This window comes from Scleropages formosus, chromosome 17 (assembly GCF_900964775.1).
Source record: "Scleropages formosus chromosome 17, fSclFor1.1, whole genome shotgun sequence".
NCBI classification, from domain to species: Eukaryota; Metazoa; Chordata; class Actinopteri; order Osteoglossiformes; family Osteoglossidae; genus Scleropages; species Scleropages formosus.
Genome location: NC_041822.1, coordinates 15,074,363 through 15,091,776, shown reverse-complemented (window position 1 = coordinate 15,091,776; position 17,414 = coordinate 15,074,363). Strand labels below are relative to the sequence as shown.

The following is a 17,414-nucleotide window of genomic DNA, read 5'->3' as shown; positions in this document are numbered from 1 at the left end:
ACCTTTCCCGAGGCCAGGCGTACGTTCGGACACGGAGGAAAACTGCTCATGAGGCTAGGTTTTAATTGGCAGTACCAGTTACTTCATTCCCATCACTCTGACAGCTTGTACGAAGTCCACGCGCTGCATTTGACATTAGTTTTCTCTTGTAGTCCTGTAAGAGTACTTCTATAATTTAGTCTTCCATGTACCGAAAAACCTGTACCCCACTTTTTCCACTTCAGTAATACTATACAACACATTAATGAAGCCTTTGCACATGCAGTATACAGTAGTCTATAAATTAAAACATCAGATTGTGTGTGTATGTATATATGCATACTTGTGTATATATCCATACACACGGCAACGCACACTTTAGCATAACATACTGAAAGATTTTTTACGGTGGATTTCTTTTACGTCTCCGTTGATGTAAACCGGTGGGGTTCACACCCACCTGGCTGTTCATGTCCAGAGTGAAAGGGCACAGCATGGTTTTTTTTTTGCTTATAAGTCTAGTACTAAATGTTTAGGGCATGCAGGAGGTGTTGTAGTTCAAGCTAAAATTCTAGGTCATTTTACATTGATAATAAACCTTTTTTTACTGAAAAATCTAGCCCGTGTCTTGTATTTTGTTCGGGGGGTTTTGCGAATGGTAAATGCAACACACTTTTTTTTTTTTTTTTTTTTTTTTTTTTTAACCGCTTATCCTTAACGGGGCTGCAGCAAACCAGAGTCAGTCCCTGGATCGCCGGGTGCTGGGCCAGGAGGGTTCAACCTGCACAGGACACCGGTCCATCACAGGTCAACCACACATGCGCACATTGAGGGCAGTTTGCAACCATCGGTTGAACTGAAGCGCATGGTCTATGGGAGGAAACCGGAGCACCTAAACCCCACGCAGAATGGCCTGGATTTGAACCTATGGCCAATCAGCCCAGATGCTGAAGCGGCAGTGTTAGCTCCTAAAAGATAAATATGTATTTATCTCAGAGAAAGGTGGAAAAGCGGTTAAGGGTTTACTGGAATGTGGGGTGGGGAAGCAGGCCATGTCGGAAGTGAATGGCAAGAGCAAAGCAATTTAGCACTTTCTACACGCTGCAGGTATAATTTGGCATGAGCAACCTGCGACTTCTCTGCTACATTTTGTCAACTCGCATCATTGTCACCAGTTACCTTTTGAAAACAATGAGAAGCATGCAGAGTGAAAGTTATTGTCCTGGTGCATCGCGGAAGAAGAGAGGTTGCAGCAAGCGCCAAAGACATCTTAATGTCTCAGGATTTAAATAATCTGTCACCAGGAAGGCCCGGATCAGGACATGTGGGAGCACAGCCCGGATTCCTGGGACACCCGGTGTGTGGAGTGCTTGCTCAAGAGGGGTTCCTCCCTGTTTGGGCAAGGACTGGTGAAGGGGCCTTTCGGTGACCCCAGGATGTCTTCCTCCCGGGGGACACCATGGGAAAAAGGCGGTGAAAGCAATGGAAGTATGAAGCAATGGACAGCTCCACTGCCACAGCAATCGAAGTACCACGTTTCTGGTCCAGTGACTTTTCCAGCAGGTGGTGACAAGCTCGCTGAGACAGTGTTTATGCACTGGTGCATCCACAGGCACTTGAAAGATGGTGTGAAAGTTTACCGCACTTCATCTCTCAAACTTTGAATGATGTCTGAAGTCAAAGCCTTGCATTCAAATGCCTCCATTATGTAACGGTATAATTTACCTGACAGAAGCATTTTTCCTGGTTCACTTGAGATCTTATCCTCTCATGCTGGCTGGTGCATTAAATAACTTTCCTCCTCACAGGGTCACTTGAGGTTTTCTAATACTTCCTAATTAAAATGTTCACAGTTATTTGCTATTAGCCGTCTTTATTAGCAGATCACCACCCTTGTAGAAGCACACACATTCAACCCCCTTGAAGCGGCATCAGGCAGGGTCCTTGTGGGCACTCCCATGAGTTAAAGGGTAACACATGGACCCCCCAAGGTTTTTTCTTCCTTGCCTTTTGGTTAGGAGTTTTTTTGTTGCTTTCCTTCATGGGCAGTAGGATTATTTACAGCTTTAATAACCTAATAGATATTGAAGTGATTTAATGTATAGGCAGTAATTTATTAATAGTATGCCTCTACTCTTTTCTCAGCGCTCTGTGTCACTGTGTGAGCACTCCACAAAAATAAACTGGATTTTATTGAATATAGCTGTGTGGTGGGTCTGGGGTTCGAGTCCTGCTTGGGGTGCCTTGTGATAGACTGGCGTCCCGTCCTGGGTGTGCCCCCTCCCCCCTCCAGCCTTGCGCCCTGTGTTGCCAGGCTAGGCTCCGGTTCGCCGCGACCCCGCTTGGAACAACAAGCGGTTTCGAGCAATGTGTGTGTGTTTGTGTGCGTATGTGCGTGCATTTATAGTGTGAATTAAATACATTCATGTTAAACTACGATACACAAATACACAATGTGTATCTGCAACCCTTCGAGTTACACACTCAAGCTGTTTTTCTTACACTCTTTGTATTTTTTCCTTTTGATGTATTTCCAATCTATAAGTGTATCTACAATATATAATTTTCTAAAGATAATTTATTCCAGTGAAATCTAGCACATTTTACTGATGACACATCTGTCAACCACAAGGGATAACAAGTATTGGGAAAGTGATGACCCGTGTTAGAAAGAAGCTGAATGGTGAAACTATTTGATGAGGGTCAAGTGCAATAGGGTCAGTTTTATTGTTTCAGTAGCGCGGCGGGTCGAAGCCCGTGGAAGAGCAGTCAGTCAGGCGGTGTAGTTACGGAAGTTGGCCACACGAGGTCACTGTTTCTCCACCGGTGAGCTACAGACACCTTTCTGTCTACAGCATATATTCCGTATTATTTCCAGGAAGAATAAGTTGAAAGCATGATATTGTTTTGTGTTTAATTATTCGGCGCTACAAAGAAGATTGACAAAATTAGCAAATTACGTTTAGTCAAAGTCTTCGGATCTCACCTAGTTCTGCTCTTGATTATTTCTGAGATTCTGGAACAATCTAGGGGGCGTTGTGGTGCAGTGGGCTTGGCTGGGTCCTGCTGGTGGGTCTGGGGTTTGAGTCCCGCTTGGGGTGCCTTGCAATGGACTGGTGTCCTGTCCCGGGTGTGTCCCCTCCCTCTCCGGCCCTACGTCCTGCGTTGTCGGGTTAGGCTCCGGCTCGCCGCGACCCCGCTCGGGACAAGTGGCTTTGGCTAGCGTGTGTGTGTGTGTGTGTGTGTGTGTGTGTGTGTGTGAAACAATCTGTGGTTGTTTTGCAGTTTCTAATTCATAGCTGAAATTTCTGCAGTTCTGTATTGTTTGTGTTTGCACCCAGCTGGTTTCTCCAGTGGATATCCGTCCCCCGTCCAAATTGCGTGAGCTTATGTTTGACAGCCCTCTGCTGCCACTGAGTGTACCGGCTCTGAAGGCTTTCTGGTACAAGGCGGTTGCAGAGATGAGCTTGTTTCTCGGTTTAATTCTCCGTTACCGTACCCCGGACACCACCGTCAGTATCTGTCGTCTATTCGTCAATCTTAAGAGAGTCCCAGGCAAACCGCATAATGCTCTGCTAATCTCCAGGCCACAGACGCTCTTGTGGAACATTATCGCAGCCAAAGAGTTATTTGAGCTGCTTCTGCAGTGGGCTGTGAGAGAAGGGGATGCTGAGGTCTTGTACGTGTTTATTTATTAGCTTCTAACCTGCAGCCATTGACCTGAACTGGTCTAGTATTCGGCAGTCTTTGTTGGTTGAACTTTACCAGGGACCTCTAGACAGCTGTAGTGACGGAAGCTTTATGTCAAACATGTCTCAGTACATCTGCACAAAAAAGCAATCTTTTGTTTTTTAAAACACGCAAAGTGAATAAATTGAAAGCTGGCATTGTGCAAAATATGTTATTACGTTCCACAATAAGCGAACATGACTGCAATGAGTCACAATAAAGTTTAATTGTCATTTGGAGTATACTAAGTATGCATATTGGAATAAAACACAAAACCTTGAACTTTGCAAGAAGCAACGTACAAACGCTTCATTTTAAATTGCTGTGCATGTTTAATAGGGCCAGATACAAGTTTATAAATCAGGTATGTGAAGCTAAAGAACAGTACAGTATACAGTATGATCAGTTTTTTTCTTCAAGACTCACAGGGCTGAAGGTCCACAACAGTGACCTGCTCCCCTCTGCATCTCCTGAGTCCAGCCTCGCATTCCGTCATTGTCACGGGAGCAGCAGATTTGTCTTCTCCCACTCTGGCACACACGCGGGATCCCGGCTCCGTGCATTCCTCAGGATTCCGACACACACATACGTCGGTTTGCTCTGGGAGCGTGGGGAGGTATAATAAGCATCTTAAAACTCCACTGATGAAACAGTCCCTACAGGTCTACAGCTCTGTCAAGGTCAGCAGTGTTACTGCTGTCTAGCCCTGAAGCACAGCAAGTTAGAGCTGGAGTCGCAAGACGAATTCGAGGAAGAAAAACGGTAGCATATGTTTCTTTGATCTTTATAATGAAAAGTGATGACACCGGTTCACCACGGGCTGACATTAAGATTCCAAGTCAGGAGGTTACTGAGTCCTGGTCCTTGTGGGAAGTTAATTACTTTTAAGGGCAAATCTATGTTCGTGTGTAGCCCTCCCGCCAGGCACCGTGTTTTTGTATGATGGTGGAAGAATTAGGATGAAAATATGTTACCATCACATCTCTCCCAGATCCGACACGCAGGACAGAGCGCTGCTTTCTTCTCTGGCCAGATGCAGGCACTGTCCTCAGCCAGGGCATAGCGCCGGCCCAGGCACTCCAGGGCGCGAACTCGACAAACGGTCAGTAGACTCGTCTGGCCTCGATCCTGGTTCGTTGCACAGACTTCTAAAGATGACCTGTAACATGGATCCAAAGCCTGGTTCATTGTATTTCCCACACTGATTACTTTATTTTCGCAAAGCTCCCTTTGAGATTAGTCCTGTGATGTACTATACTTAGGAGTCACTCAACAGCTCAGACTGTTTAACCAGTATCCATTTGCCAGTCTGCGTATTTTCCAGGGCAACTCAGGTAAAGCACCTACACCAGAATCACAACATCATTTCCCCTTGTAAGATTTAATCCTGCAGCAGGTTGGTTGCAAGTCTAGCCTTTTAATCACGACACAACCTTCATGCCTGGCAGCGAATAATGTGTGCAGCATCTTATCTGTACCGATTACATATGACTCAAATGGCAAGAAAAGAGCTCACTTGCATTCGTAGGGCATTCTGCAGACACATCTCTCATCTGCAAGCTTCTCCCATGGTTTGCATTGCACATTTGATTTTGCAAGTTTTTCTGGAACTTAGGTGAAATTTGTGAGGAGATGAGCAGTTTGCATTGTACAGCAGTACTATGTGAATTTTTAGCTTTTCAAATGCTACACATCGCTTGTCTGTTCTGCAAACAATGCAGTAATGGGGAATAGAAGCCATATCTCACCTATGCCTTTACTATGCCATAGACATAATAAGCACTCTTTACTAACTGACTGATGAATGTATTGATTTGTTAAAATAACTGCGATTCATATCCTTTTTCAGATAAAGACAAGGTGCCCCATCCTGGGACTCATCCTTCCATTCATTCTCTTTGAATTTCCATTAATGCAAACTGGTCATGTGTTAATGGTGAAGAAGGATAATGTGAGGCAGGTTTCTTACACGTGCTACACTTCACATCCAGCTGTGGCGACCAGTTTAGGCTGGAATCACACTGGATCTCAGAGGTGCCCTCCAGCTGTTTTCCTGGAGCACAGGACAGCACTATTGTCTCTCCAATCTCATAGGTCAGGTTCCAGGGATTACCCGTGACATCATGCGGAAGAGCCGGAGGGCCACACACTGTACCTAGAGAATTAAGAGATTAAAAATTTACATTACGAATTAGAATTTCTTTAAATTTCCTGCAATTTTAAAAAAAAAAGTTATATCTTTTCAAATTCCTATTCAGCAATCCAAACTGCTGACAATTCACTCCGTAAACACGTGCAGCATTATTCCTCTTGTTATTGATTGCCAATACTCATGAGCACCAGAAATGAGCTATAAACTCTGTGGAAGTGAATTAGCCCCATCCCACTTCTGTTTAGATTGAGCGTACATTACTGCCTACTAATGGCTGGGTGCGGGAACACAGCGTGCCCTTCCATCAGCAAAAGACAAAACATAGAAAAGAAATCAGTGGACATAAAGAGTATTTAAAAATAAATAAAGTGGAAAATATTCTATTTAAAAAATTTGTAACAGCCCTATGTAGCTCAAGGAGCAGTAGCAATGTAACAGTAATAGCTGTTGTAGTAATAGTAGCAATAATAATAATAATGATAATGATAATAATAATTTTGTGACAGTAGCAATTGCACTAACTCTTGCATTCCATTAGCTGATGGGTCCATGTCAGATCTTCGTCACATTCTAAAATCTCAGCTCCAGCCAGGTGGAATCCCTCTATGCAGGCATACACAATTTTACTTCCAACCGGGTAGACGTCTTTTGGATCCTGCTCATAACACATAGAAGTGAAGCGATGCTTGCAGTAGTTCTTCTCTTAAACCAGCGGTTTAATTCTAGAAATTTCATTTGCTCTTTGTGCATTTGCATTTACATTTACATTTATTCATTTAGCAGACACTTTCCTCCAAAGCAGCGTGCATCTCATAGAAAATACAATTTGAAAATTAAATTAGCAGAAAGAGAGACTTAGATGCAGACACGTGATTCTTAAGTACAGTTAGTTTCTTTCCACCATATGAATCAATGTACATCACACGAGTAGCTGCATAAAACTTTATCCCAATATTGACGATTCCTTCCTAGCAATATATATATATATACATATGTTATAGACATATGGATAGATATATAATATATATATAATATATCCACATATCCATCTATATCTGGAAATAAAGAAATATATATGAGAGTTGATGTATGGATGCCCTAGTGGCCCTAGTAGGTTGTGTATCTAGCAGTGTAAGTCACCCCGGTGAATAAGGTGTGTGGGAGGATCACACTACATAGAGCTCATTGGAAGTCACTTTGGAGAAAAGCATCTGCTAAATAAATAAACCTAAATGTATATATATATATATATAAAATATATTCACATATTCAGATGACAAACATGACTAACAATAATGTTGATGATTTCGAGAAAAAATTAAGGTCTGGATGGGATGGGATATTTTATATTTTTATATTTCTTGAGAATGAAAAATGCTGTCCTTACCATGACAAACCCATTTCGCAAGGGTGGTGGAGTCTTACAGGACTTTGACTGTGACAGTGATGGATCAAAGCAATGAGGCTCCATTGCACTAGAAACGTACAATGGGAACCATTAATGTCGTGATGGAAAATCTTTCAGAAGCAAAATGACATTTGTATTTTCTGAAATACACACAAAAACAGTGGTTGTCAGTTAGGTATTTAGTAAAGTAATGACAGTCTATTGTTGGGTGTGGATGGCGCTTTAGTTCTTTTCACCGCAAGTGTTCCAGCCCATCGTCACAGGCCATGTGATCTACAGCCGCCCCATCGCAGTGTTTGCCTCCTGCTGTGGGGTAAGGATTGCTGCAGATGCGTGTTCTTGACCTCTGACCCTGAGAGCAGGAGCTCCAGGGAGACCAGCAGGTCCAGCTTCCATGAATCACACCTGTGAGCAAATTTAGAGTCATTTTTCACAATTTTCCAAGTAATGGCTGAATTCAGATCTAACCTCTCATATTTGTTATGCTCCGTTGCTACACACGATACACACACACACGGGGAACCGGAGCCTACCCGGCAACTCAGTGCGTAAGGCCGGAGGGGGAGGGGACACACCCAGGACGGGACGCCAGTCCGTCGAAAGGCACCCCAAGCGGGACTCGAACCCCAGACCCACTGGAGAGCAGGACCCGGTCCAACCCACCGCGCCCCCCTATACACGATACATTATCATTATTTCATTGTTTTGCAGCTGTTTAGAGTTAGAATTTCACCGAGTTACACAGGTGAATATTGTAGTGGGACAATTCACACAAAGTAAGGGCCCTGCCCCTGTGATGGGACTTCAATTTGCAAACACACATTTTAAGTCCATGCTGATCCCCACTTCACTGCTGCTGCTACATGTGCTGCTACATCTGTGCATACGGAGTGTTGCATTCCTATGTCGGAGGCCACTCATACTGTACCTGGCTGATCATCCGTTGGGGTCCCATGTTCACAGGCAGAACCCGAGGTTCCCGGCCTGCACACGCAGGTGCAGGTGGAGCCCCGAAGCAAGGGCTGCCCGTTGTTGCGGCAGGGCTGGCAGCGACAGGAGTGCTCCTCGGCCAGGTATTGCTCCATGGCCCTCTTCAGGTGGAGCTTCTTCAAGGCTGCACATGGGACCTCTTTCACCAGCTCGTATAGCGGCCTCAGCTACAGTACCCAGGAACATAGGCTGTTAGCCTCTCGTTTGATGATTTAATTGTCTTTATGATACAATGATTTCATCACTCTGACCCTGCACTGGGCAAGCATTTAGTGGAAATAGAATTAAATGGTTTAATTTCATATGTAACATACATACTTCATGTGTAAAACCTACACCTAGGGGAACAACTGGCTATACTCATGCATTTTTGATAACTGCTTGTCCTTGACAGTATCACAGAGGCCTGGAGCCTATCCCAGAATCACGGAGGGCACAAAGCTAGGAGGAGTACACCTCTAAGGACACCAGTCCATCTCAGAGCAGCTACACAAATGTACACATTTACACTCTACATGCCAATTTCATCTGAACTTCATGTTTTTGGACTATGGGAGGAAACCAGAGCACAGGGAGGAAACACACACTGACCATGAGGAGAACATGTAAACTCCACACAAATGAGTAGATGTGATTCAGAGATTTTTTTAAATTTATTATAAAGGGTTATTATGTGGGCATTGTGGTGCAGAGGGTTTGGCTAGTGCCTGCTGTATGGAGGGTCTAGGGTTCGAGGGTCTGGGGTTCAAGCCCTGCTTGGGGTGCCTTGCGCCGAACTGTGTCCAAGCACACATCTAACATAGACAGCCCAAAATGACGTGAACCTGTGACTCTCAGGTTACCCATAGCAGAAAAGAATCAAATTTGCCATCAAATAGTTAGCAGGTGAAAGTGTGTAATCTCCTATAGGAGCACCTGAAGCTCACCTTCTGCTTGATGACTGTGGGGAAATCCTTCACAGAGCCTGCCCACTTGGTATACATGTTCCAGTTCGCATCGGGGTTCTGCACATCAAGGTAACTGAGGCCAGCAATGTAAGCAGGGTCTCCTCCAATGATGGGGCTGTATGCATTTCTCTGGTCTTTTCTGAAACCTTGAGAGGAGCTCCCTCTGTGTAACTCGGAGTATTGATGCAGTAGTTGTAATTTATATAGTTTGCCTTTTTTCTACATTTTTTGTGCTCTAGCTTTTTCGGCTAAAAGTTCTCTGTAACTGTCAGATCAGATGAATTTTCATCTGGTCGGGCCACACAGAAATATGTATAAAAATAGCCACATTGCAATATGCATAGAAATAGCTGTATTTTTGACTTTTACGAAATCATGCTAGGTCAGTTTCCTGCTTTACCTTGGCTTTGTTACAGGGAGTTTATGAAAGACCGGCATTTGGTCGTGCTCCATCTGATGAACAGGAACCGGAAGGTCGTGGTCACACACTCATGGAAATCGGTGCTGCTGGAAGCTTTGTTTACAAAAAAAAGGTGAAATAAGCAGCAAGGACCACAATAATGCGTGGTACATTGTAGTTCTTTGAAATATTATTATTTTCGGCTAGTAATATTATTATTTGTATGTAGCTGACATGTTGATGCAAAGTGACTTTCAGCATTAGTGTAATAGAAAAGTGTCCTGCAGTGGGCTGGCATCCCATCCTGGGAGCACCCTGCATCGTACCCTAAGGTTCCAGGATAAACGTTTTCTCCCACAGCAGGTGAAGTTTGTTGCCAACTTCTCTACAAACCTGAACAACATGAAATCTCTCTACAAAGGTCACAAACACAATCTGTATTAATCCACAAACAATATTTTTGCCATTTTCATAGACTGGTCCACAATTGATTATCGGTGTAGTCATTAGACTGCTGCTGTTGTGCTGCCTTGTGAGTTAAGGCAGAAAAAACTGTGCAAGCAAAAGGGGTCCAGAAAGAGAAGAAGCACCGTCAGATAAGAAACAATGAGGAGAGAAGGGTTCAGTAAGCTGGGAAAATAACTTCCGAGGAAAGGCAAGACCTGAAACGTGGACACGCGGTAATGTAACGATCAGAGTTCTGAATTTAAACTGGGCTGCAGTTGGGAACCAGAGTAAGGAGCAATGCAGAGGGGTTTTTAGCAATGTAGGGGGAACAGAAAACTACAAAGGAGGAGCCGGGGATGGGAAATAGGCCTTTGAAATACAATTAACATGGCTGACACATAGAAGCCCTCCACTAACTATAATAATGAGGTCTGTACATGAGGTGGTACCAGTCAAACTACATACTCACTCATTTTTTCCATGGTCTCTGCATCAATGTACAGCAGTGCCTGGTAGCTGCCCCCGAGCGAGCCTTCGGACAGGAAATGGGTCCCATAGTCTTCAATAAGCCCCCGGTATGCAGCATAGTCGTACACAGTTGGTAGTGAGGCCAGTGCCTTCCAGAAGTCCTCAGACAAAGCGAGATACTCAGGGGGACTGTTCTGGAACTGAGCCACCTCCACCTGATTCTTGATCACCAACAGCCTGTAGGTCTGAGACAGCAGTCCATCTCAGTCTGTGTCAGTCCACCAGCCAACCAGCTGAGGAGTGAAATGAGTTTCCAAAATGCACTTTTACATTACCTTGGTATTGAACAGTTCGTCATGAAATGTATAATAATGGTGCCCACGGTCCGAGGTCTGTCTGTTGTCGATGTCCTTAACGTAGGACCACGAGCTGTTGTAAAATTCATCACTGAAATCATTCTGGGTGCTCACCTGGATAAAAAGAGAGCCATTTATGGATCAGTAGATATTCAAAAAAGGAATGAGGAAAGAAAGAGAAAATGATCCTTAGGAAACCACAGCAGTTCATGTAAAAGCTCACCTGGGAGGTGTACCCAAGGAGGCTCCTGGGCAGCCTGTAGAAAGACCGCAGGTCTCCGCTGAACACCTTCCTGCACTGGCCGCCAAAGCTCTTTGTGTTAATCACATTGCCCCTTAGCTGGCCTTTCAAAACATCAAACCTGGCAAGTCAAGTAGGTTGACCATCAAGCAATTATTGCCAATACTAATAGTATTAATTTATTTATAATAGTTTTTTCCATTTTCATAACCCACTTTTCCAAGACAGTAGTGCAAAGCCTATCCAAAATTCATACGATAAAAGACAAGGCATATCCTGAATGGGATGATAATCCATCGCAGGGAAATCACACACAAGCACATTACAAGAAATTTTAAGTCAGCAGATCACCTGAAATCTTCTTACTGTCTATGAAAATTGAAGCATGCAGGGTTAAACTAGAATTTGGGGAGAACATGCAAAATTAACACAGATCAAGCAGAATTTGAACCTACATCTGTAATCCACATTTTAGGAGCTGTGAGACACAATCACTATGCATTGCATGACTCTGACACCTATGATGATGATGATGATGATGATCATCATCATCATCATCATCACCATTATTATTATTATTATTATTATTGATGTTGTTGAAGTTGTTCTTGGAGTATTTAGTTACACTGTTCGCTATGACATGCTTCCTTCTGCAGTTCACAGTTGAGTACCCTTTTCCAGTGAGTTCTGTATTGGGAGGGATCTGCTGCTTGTCACACACACTGGCGATGGTGGACTCTGCGCACTGCTGCTCATCAGAACCATCCTCCTCACAGTCCTGGTCCCCGTTGCAGACAAGGTTTTGACTGATGCACTGCCCTGGTTAACATCACCCAGCCAAGTCAATTGATACAATCTTTCACCCGGCCATTCTTACACAAACTCACATATAAGCAAATGCAAACCTGCACTCAAGTGTCTCCGAGGTACATCAGTCGGTGTGTGTATAAAAACACCAATGATCTCTTGCTACGTGTATAGAAGTGTAATGTGCTCTCAATATGTGGTTAAAAGCACAAATCACATCTCAATTCGGACATAAAAACACCAGAGAGAACTGAGTGTAAGTCCTACATCTGCAGGATGGTCAGTCCATTGGAGGAACAGCAGCACACACCTGAGGAGCAGCGGAATCTCTCTCCACAGCCTGCCTCCAAGGGGCAGCCTCTCTTGGTGGTGCAACTTTGCTTCTGGGTGGGCTCTCCTGAACAGGGGATGCCTCCAAACTGGGCATATACCTGGACGGGTCGCGTCCGTGTCTGGAACCACCCCGATCAAGAAACAGCCAGTCAAAGGTTATTTCAGTGGGGTTAAATTAGTATGTAGACACCATCTGCACAAAGGACACACACAGTTCATGGTGAGTTATAGCCTAGCCTGGCAACACAGGGAACAAGGCTGGAGGGGGAGTGAACACACCCAGGATGGGATGCCAGTCCATCACAAGGCACCCCAAGCAGGACTCGAACCCCAGACCGACCAGAGAGCAAACCCCAGTTAAACCTGCTGCGCCACTGCACCCCCTTTAGAACTTTTACTTTTTTTAAAATGTATTATCTTCACTGTTCTATTTTTAGAAATGTCTCTGTTGCGCAACAAAGATGACCTGAATTTCCATTTTCTGCCTTAGTCAGCAGGACTGAAAAGGGAAAGAGGAGAGGAAAATGGGGAGTAAAGGAAGGAAAAAGGGGGCAAGGCGAGTGTAAGGTGAGGATGGTTTTCAGCATCTTGTGGATTTTATATAGTGCATTTTCAATTTCATTAATTACATCCTTTTGCAGAAACTATCCAGTGAATAAACCGAGGTACGTCTCTTATAAAGCTTTTTCGTCACAAAATAGAAAGTGACCTGATGCTGACAAACATGTTGCTTTAATGAACTGGTTGCTTCCTTGTGGCCAGTAAGATAGAGTTGGGATTTTAAGGTGAGACACTTTTTAATACTTTCACCAACTATTCTTTCTCCTGTGTTTCCTGAAGCACAGAAGTAACACATTAAGTAACACAGCACCTTCTCATATGTGTAAAACAGAACACAGTACAGAGAACAGGAGAATCTACCATCCAATTTCAATAACCGCTTTGTCCTGAGCAGGGAGATGGTGAACCTTATGGGTTTTTTTGTTTTCAGTCATTTTAAAGTAAACAGCTTTAATGTCGTTGCATGCTAGCGAAAGATAATAAAATGAAGCGGCGGCCATTCTGGTAGCATAGTGGTTAGAGCTGCTTCCGTTGGATCCAAAGGTCCCTCGTTTGAATCCCAGCTGTAGTACCCTTGAGCATGGTATTCAGGCAAAAATTACTTGGGTAAAATCACCCAGCTGTATAAATGGGTATATAACTGTAAGTTGCTTTGGAGAAAAGCATCAGCTAATTGAACAAATGTATTTGATGCAACAGCATTTTGCACAAGGTGTTTTTTTAAGAGATTTCGTTTAAAAACTATTTAAAAGCTAGTTCATAGCTTCAGGGATCTGAAATAATAATTTGAGGTTCCGTATTTCCATTTACTTTTCTCAGAATTCTTTGTTTTAATATGGAACTGTGCCAGCTGTATGTCAATGCCTTCGTGTCCACCAGCTCAGCCTCTTTGATGCTTTACACTAGTCCACCTCACCTGCATCCCGGTGCAGCCATCACACTCCGACCAGTCTCCGTAAGATCCCCACTGGCAATTGACAGGCTGCTCGCACCTGCCAGATGGAGAATCTTGGTTTGGTTGTTCAATTACCAGTCTACCAATTTCCAGACTCAAAGGCATGATGTCTGGCCAGTAAAAACACCCTTAACAGAAATGCAGGGCAGTATCACAACCATCTTCAGTACCAAAGTAATTTCTAATATTGAAATGGAAAAGCCACAAAAGAGGATACAGGACTAATCTGACATTCATTCTGTCACCAAGAAGGTCAAGCTAAAGATGACTATAATGTTTAAATAAAGGAGTCCATTTAAACGGGCGCAGGCAAGAGTACAATTTGACTTGTGTTCTCTCGGATAGAATCAGAATCAGAATGACTTTTATTGGCCAGGTGTGATGACGCCCACACATGGAATTTGCTGCGGATCTAGGTGACTCCAGTATTTACAAACAAACAAACAGTGTACATTCCATAATGGAAAGGTTCTGTCGGTTTGTCATGGGGGGACTTACTGTGCATGTAGCCCAAGGTAAAGAAGAGCCAGTGGCCATGCCAGGATAAGCATCACCAGGGTCTGAAGGATCAGTTACATAAATCAGTGAAAATGAAAACCCCCTTGAAGAGCTTGTGTTTATCCCACATTTTGACCCGGAGATTAATCATTCAACCATTGGGTGTGACACTGCTCACCGGGGTAGTATTTTAATAACACAAAAATTCAGATCGCTATCAGGTTTTAATTTACCGTACAAAAACATCCAGGATTCACATTCCGCAACTGATAAGTTTACAATAATACTTTACACTGTGAGGCAAGTAAATGTAGCCAAAAATTAAAACAAGTGACGCTACAGATTTGTGAAATTTTACTAAATCTTCAGCAATTCCGAAAGGCATTCATTAAAATGCAGTGAATTTGGACAGGATCTATAGATGAAAAGTGAAATTCAGAAGCAAAAGCATGTTATTATTGGGAAGCACTGCCTGCACAGACCGGATTCACCTTTCAACTTGTTTTAAAGGTGTTTTCAAAGACAGCAGACAAACACTGCCCGGTGCAGAGAAATTAGATTTCAAAAGGACCTGGAAGCTTTAATTAATGTAAATAGTTCATTTTTTTTTTGCTTGTTTACTTACCTTCATGGGGAACTATGTGACGAGAGGCAGAGAATGACTTTGGTGCTGGAGTGTGCAGTGAACCGTAAAACAGCTTTAAGGGAATTGCTGGAATAAGACTGGAGATTTGGCAGCCAGGAGTTCTCAAGGGATTCTCTTTCCTGAACATAGGTCTCGCCTTTTCCTGGCAGGAAAACGATTGTTATTATCTTCTCTTTCCAAGGCATTTCTAGCGGAGTTGCTTTGTTCACAGAAATTTGTTGACTGGGCCTTTCCAGAACCCTCAGCCCTCCCTAGACAGCCCCATATACGCTGTCAGTGTTTGCAGCATTAAAAGATAATAAACACTTTCATACTGAGTTTTTCTATTTAACTCCTAAACACTGCAGAGTGTCAGCAGTGGCTTAATTCCACCCCCTTTTCTCAACAAATGAATTGCCATAAAAAGTACAGAGCGTATAGCAGAATGTTTTTTAGGTAGAATCCTTCATGTATCATTAAAGAAGTATGAATATTGATTAATGGAAACTGAACTAAAAAGTTCTTACTGTTTTCATAACATGAGCTGCACATCACATTTTTGTGCATTTTCCTATGCACAGTTTGAAGGTTTCCAGTGTAATACTTAGGTAAAGTGTGTCCAGAAAAAGACAGAGACTCAGAAAATGCCCTTTATTTAAGTCAGATCATCTGAAAAGAGTCCTGTCAAAGTTCTTTAAAGTCACAAACTTTTCTTCAGCCTTTGAAAATGTTTTGTGTGTGTGTGTGTGTGTGTGTGTGTGTGTGTGTGTGTGTGTGCGCGCGCATTTGTCCTGAAAATGAAAATACAGCATCTGTAAACTGGGGTGGACAGTTTGCAGATGCTGTATTTTCATTTTCATTTGATAAAATGCAAACCTGTAATTTGAGTCTCAGAATGTTAAACACAAGGTGGAGACAAAGAATCGTGAAGGAACCTCTTTATTTCGGCTCCGGGTGATGCCATTACCCCGTCGACCATTTCTTTCATCGCCGTGGTCTGAGGACAAGGAGACGTGTGCAGGTCGCGTCCCAATTTCCACACGACAAACTCGCGGCCGTCGGCAGCTTTAATTAGAAGTGTATTAGCGTGATTAAAAAGCTAATTGGGTTTGTGCGCAAACCCTCAATTTCTGAGCTTCCAGCAGCAGCTCATTTCTCAGCAAAGGTAATCCATCGCTCCCTGTGGGCCTGAGTCATCTCCTCCTGCTTGAAAAAACACCCCAGACAGAGCAAGAGAGCAAGAGCATGAACACTACAAATAAAGCAAGCATAAATAAAAACCTGCAAATATTTGCAAATGAGAAATAAAGTCTTTCCCCTGCTGTGTTTTTAATGTTAAAGTGCAAAAAAGGGTTACTCTGTTTTTCCAGAAGTCATTGGTTAAGTGCAGACCTGAAGAGTAGCAGTGTGTGTTAATTGTCCCTGTATGGTAGCATTTGAAGTGAAACAATTGTCCTAATGTTCTTTTTTTTTTTTTTAACCTGTGAAATGTATGCTAACTAAAATGTATTTGGAAATTGGAAGAACAGTGCAAATTCTGCGATAAGTTACGAGCCTGCGGCCCCAAGTGATCGTATTAGATTTGGGATTTTGTGTATGGGTAAGAAAATTCTTTGTTTTTCCTCTTCTGTGTAACCATAAGGCATACTGTGAATGTCATTTTCAGAAGAATGTAATTAAGTGGGTAAATTAACAGCCACAAACAAATACTGCGTGTTCAGCTGATCTGGAAAAAGAACAAGCATATTTTGTATAAGGACACTTTGAAGCTTTTAATGTTCGTTAAACCCATTTTATCTGTTGTGAGGCTTTTACACGCTCTTCAACTTGCCTGCAGGTAAACGTCATCTAATTTTCAAAATTCACTATTTGCGTGCTGTTTTACTGCTGTATTTTTAAACGCGGTTGGTTCAGCATCAAAACCGAGCTCCATCTAAAATCATAACATTGAAATGTAGGAAAACTATTAAAAAATAACTCAAGCTTGCATCTTGGTCTGGTGTTCTTTTCCGTTAAAAGTCACTCGCATTGTATCACTGGCAGCCAGTTCTGATTCTGCAGATTTTCGGTTGCGTACATTTTAAAGTGCACATTTTTAATGGGATTTTATTTATGCCAGAAACACAGTGCTGTACCTACTAAGCATATACAGTAATTAAAGCAACGAAATTGAATTAATAACTGATGTACAGAAAAGACCATCATATACTGAGCCTCTTGAGGACTGGCCACCCCTGCTCTGTGTATTTCAGGCAGCTGTTACCATGTTTTTGGTGCCAGCAGGAGGTTGTATAAGGTTCTGAGCTCGGGAACAAATCAATACAGAGCATGGGTATCAACCTCCAGGCTTTTCGAAATCAAAGCCCTGTTCAAACGTCTATACGGTAAATATTCATCAGCGTTTCACGAAGCACACCTGCTGAGCTTCAGAGGAAGGAGGGCAGCATCGTGACACAGTCTGGCTTCGGCCTGGAGTTTTGTACCCCCTGTGCAGCTGTGGCAATAGCCCCGGAAAAAA

The 17,414-nt window shown here is 43.1% G+C and overlaps 1 protein-coding gene across 1 annotated transcript; it reads right to left on the bottom strand.

Moving 5' to 3' along the window:
• Positions 1–4,037: 4,037 nt before the first annotated feature.
• On the bottom strand, positions 4,038–14,967 carry c7a (complement component 7a). The gene is given in 18 exon segments (XM_018758874.2): positions 4,038–4,308; positions 4,683–4,867; positions 5,225–5,318; positions 5,678–5,863; positions 6,383–6,515; positions 7,248–7,335; positions 7,505–7,673; positions 8,197–8,425; positions 9,185–9,351; positions 9,606–9,719; positions 10,522–10,765; positions 10,856–10,990; positions 11,100–11,238; positions 11,789–11,936; positions 12,235–12,376; positions 13,735–13,810; positions 14,272–14,333; positions 14,897–14,967. Coding segments are annotated over 18 exon segments (2,502 nt in total). The 5' UTR covers positions 14,903–14,967; the 3' UTR covers positions 4,038–4,123.
• Positions 14,968–17,414: the final 2,447 nt, after the last annotated feature.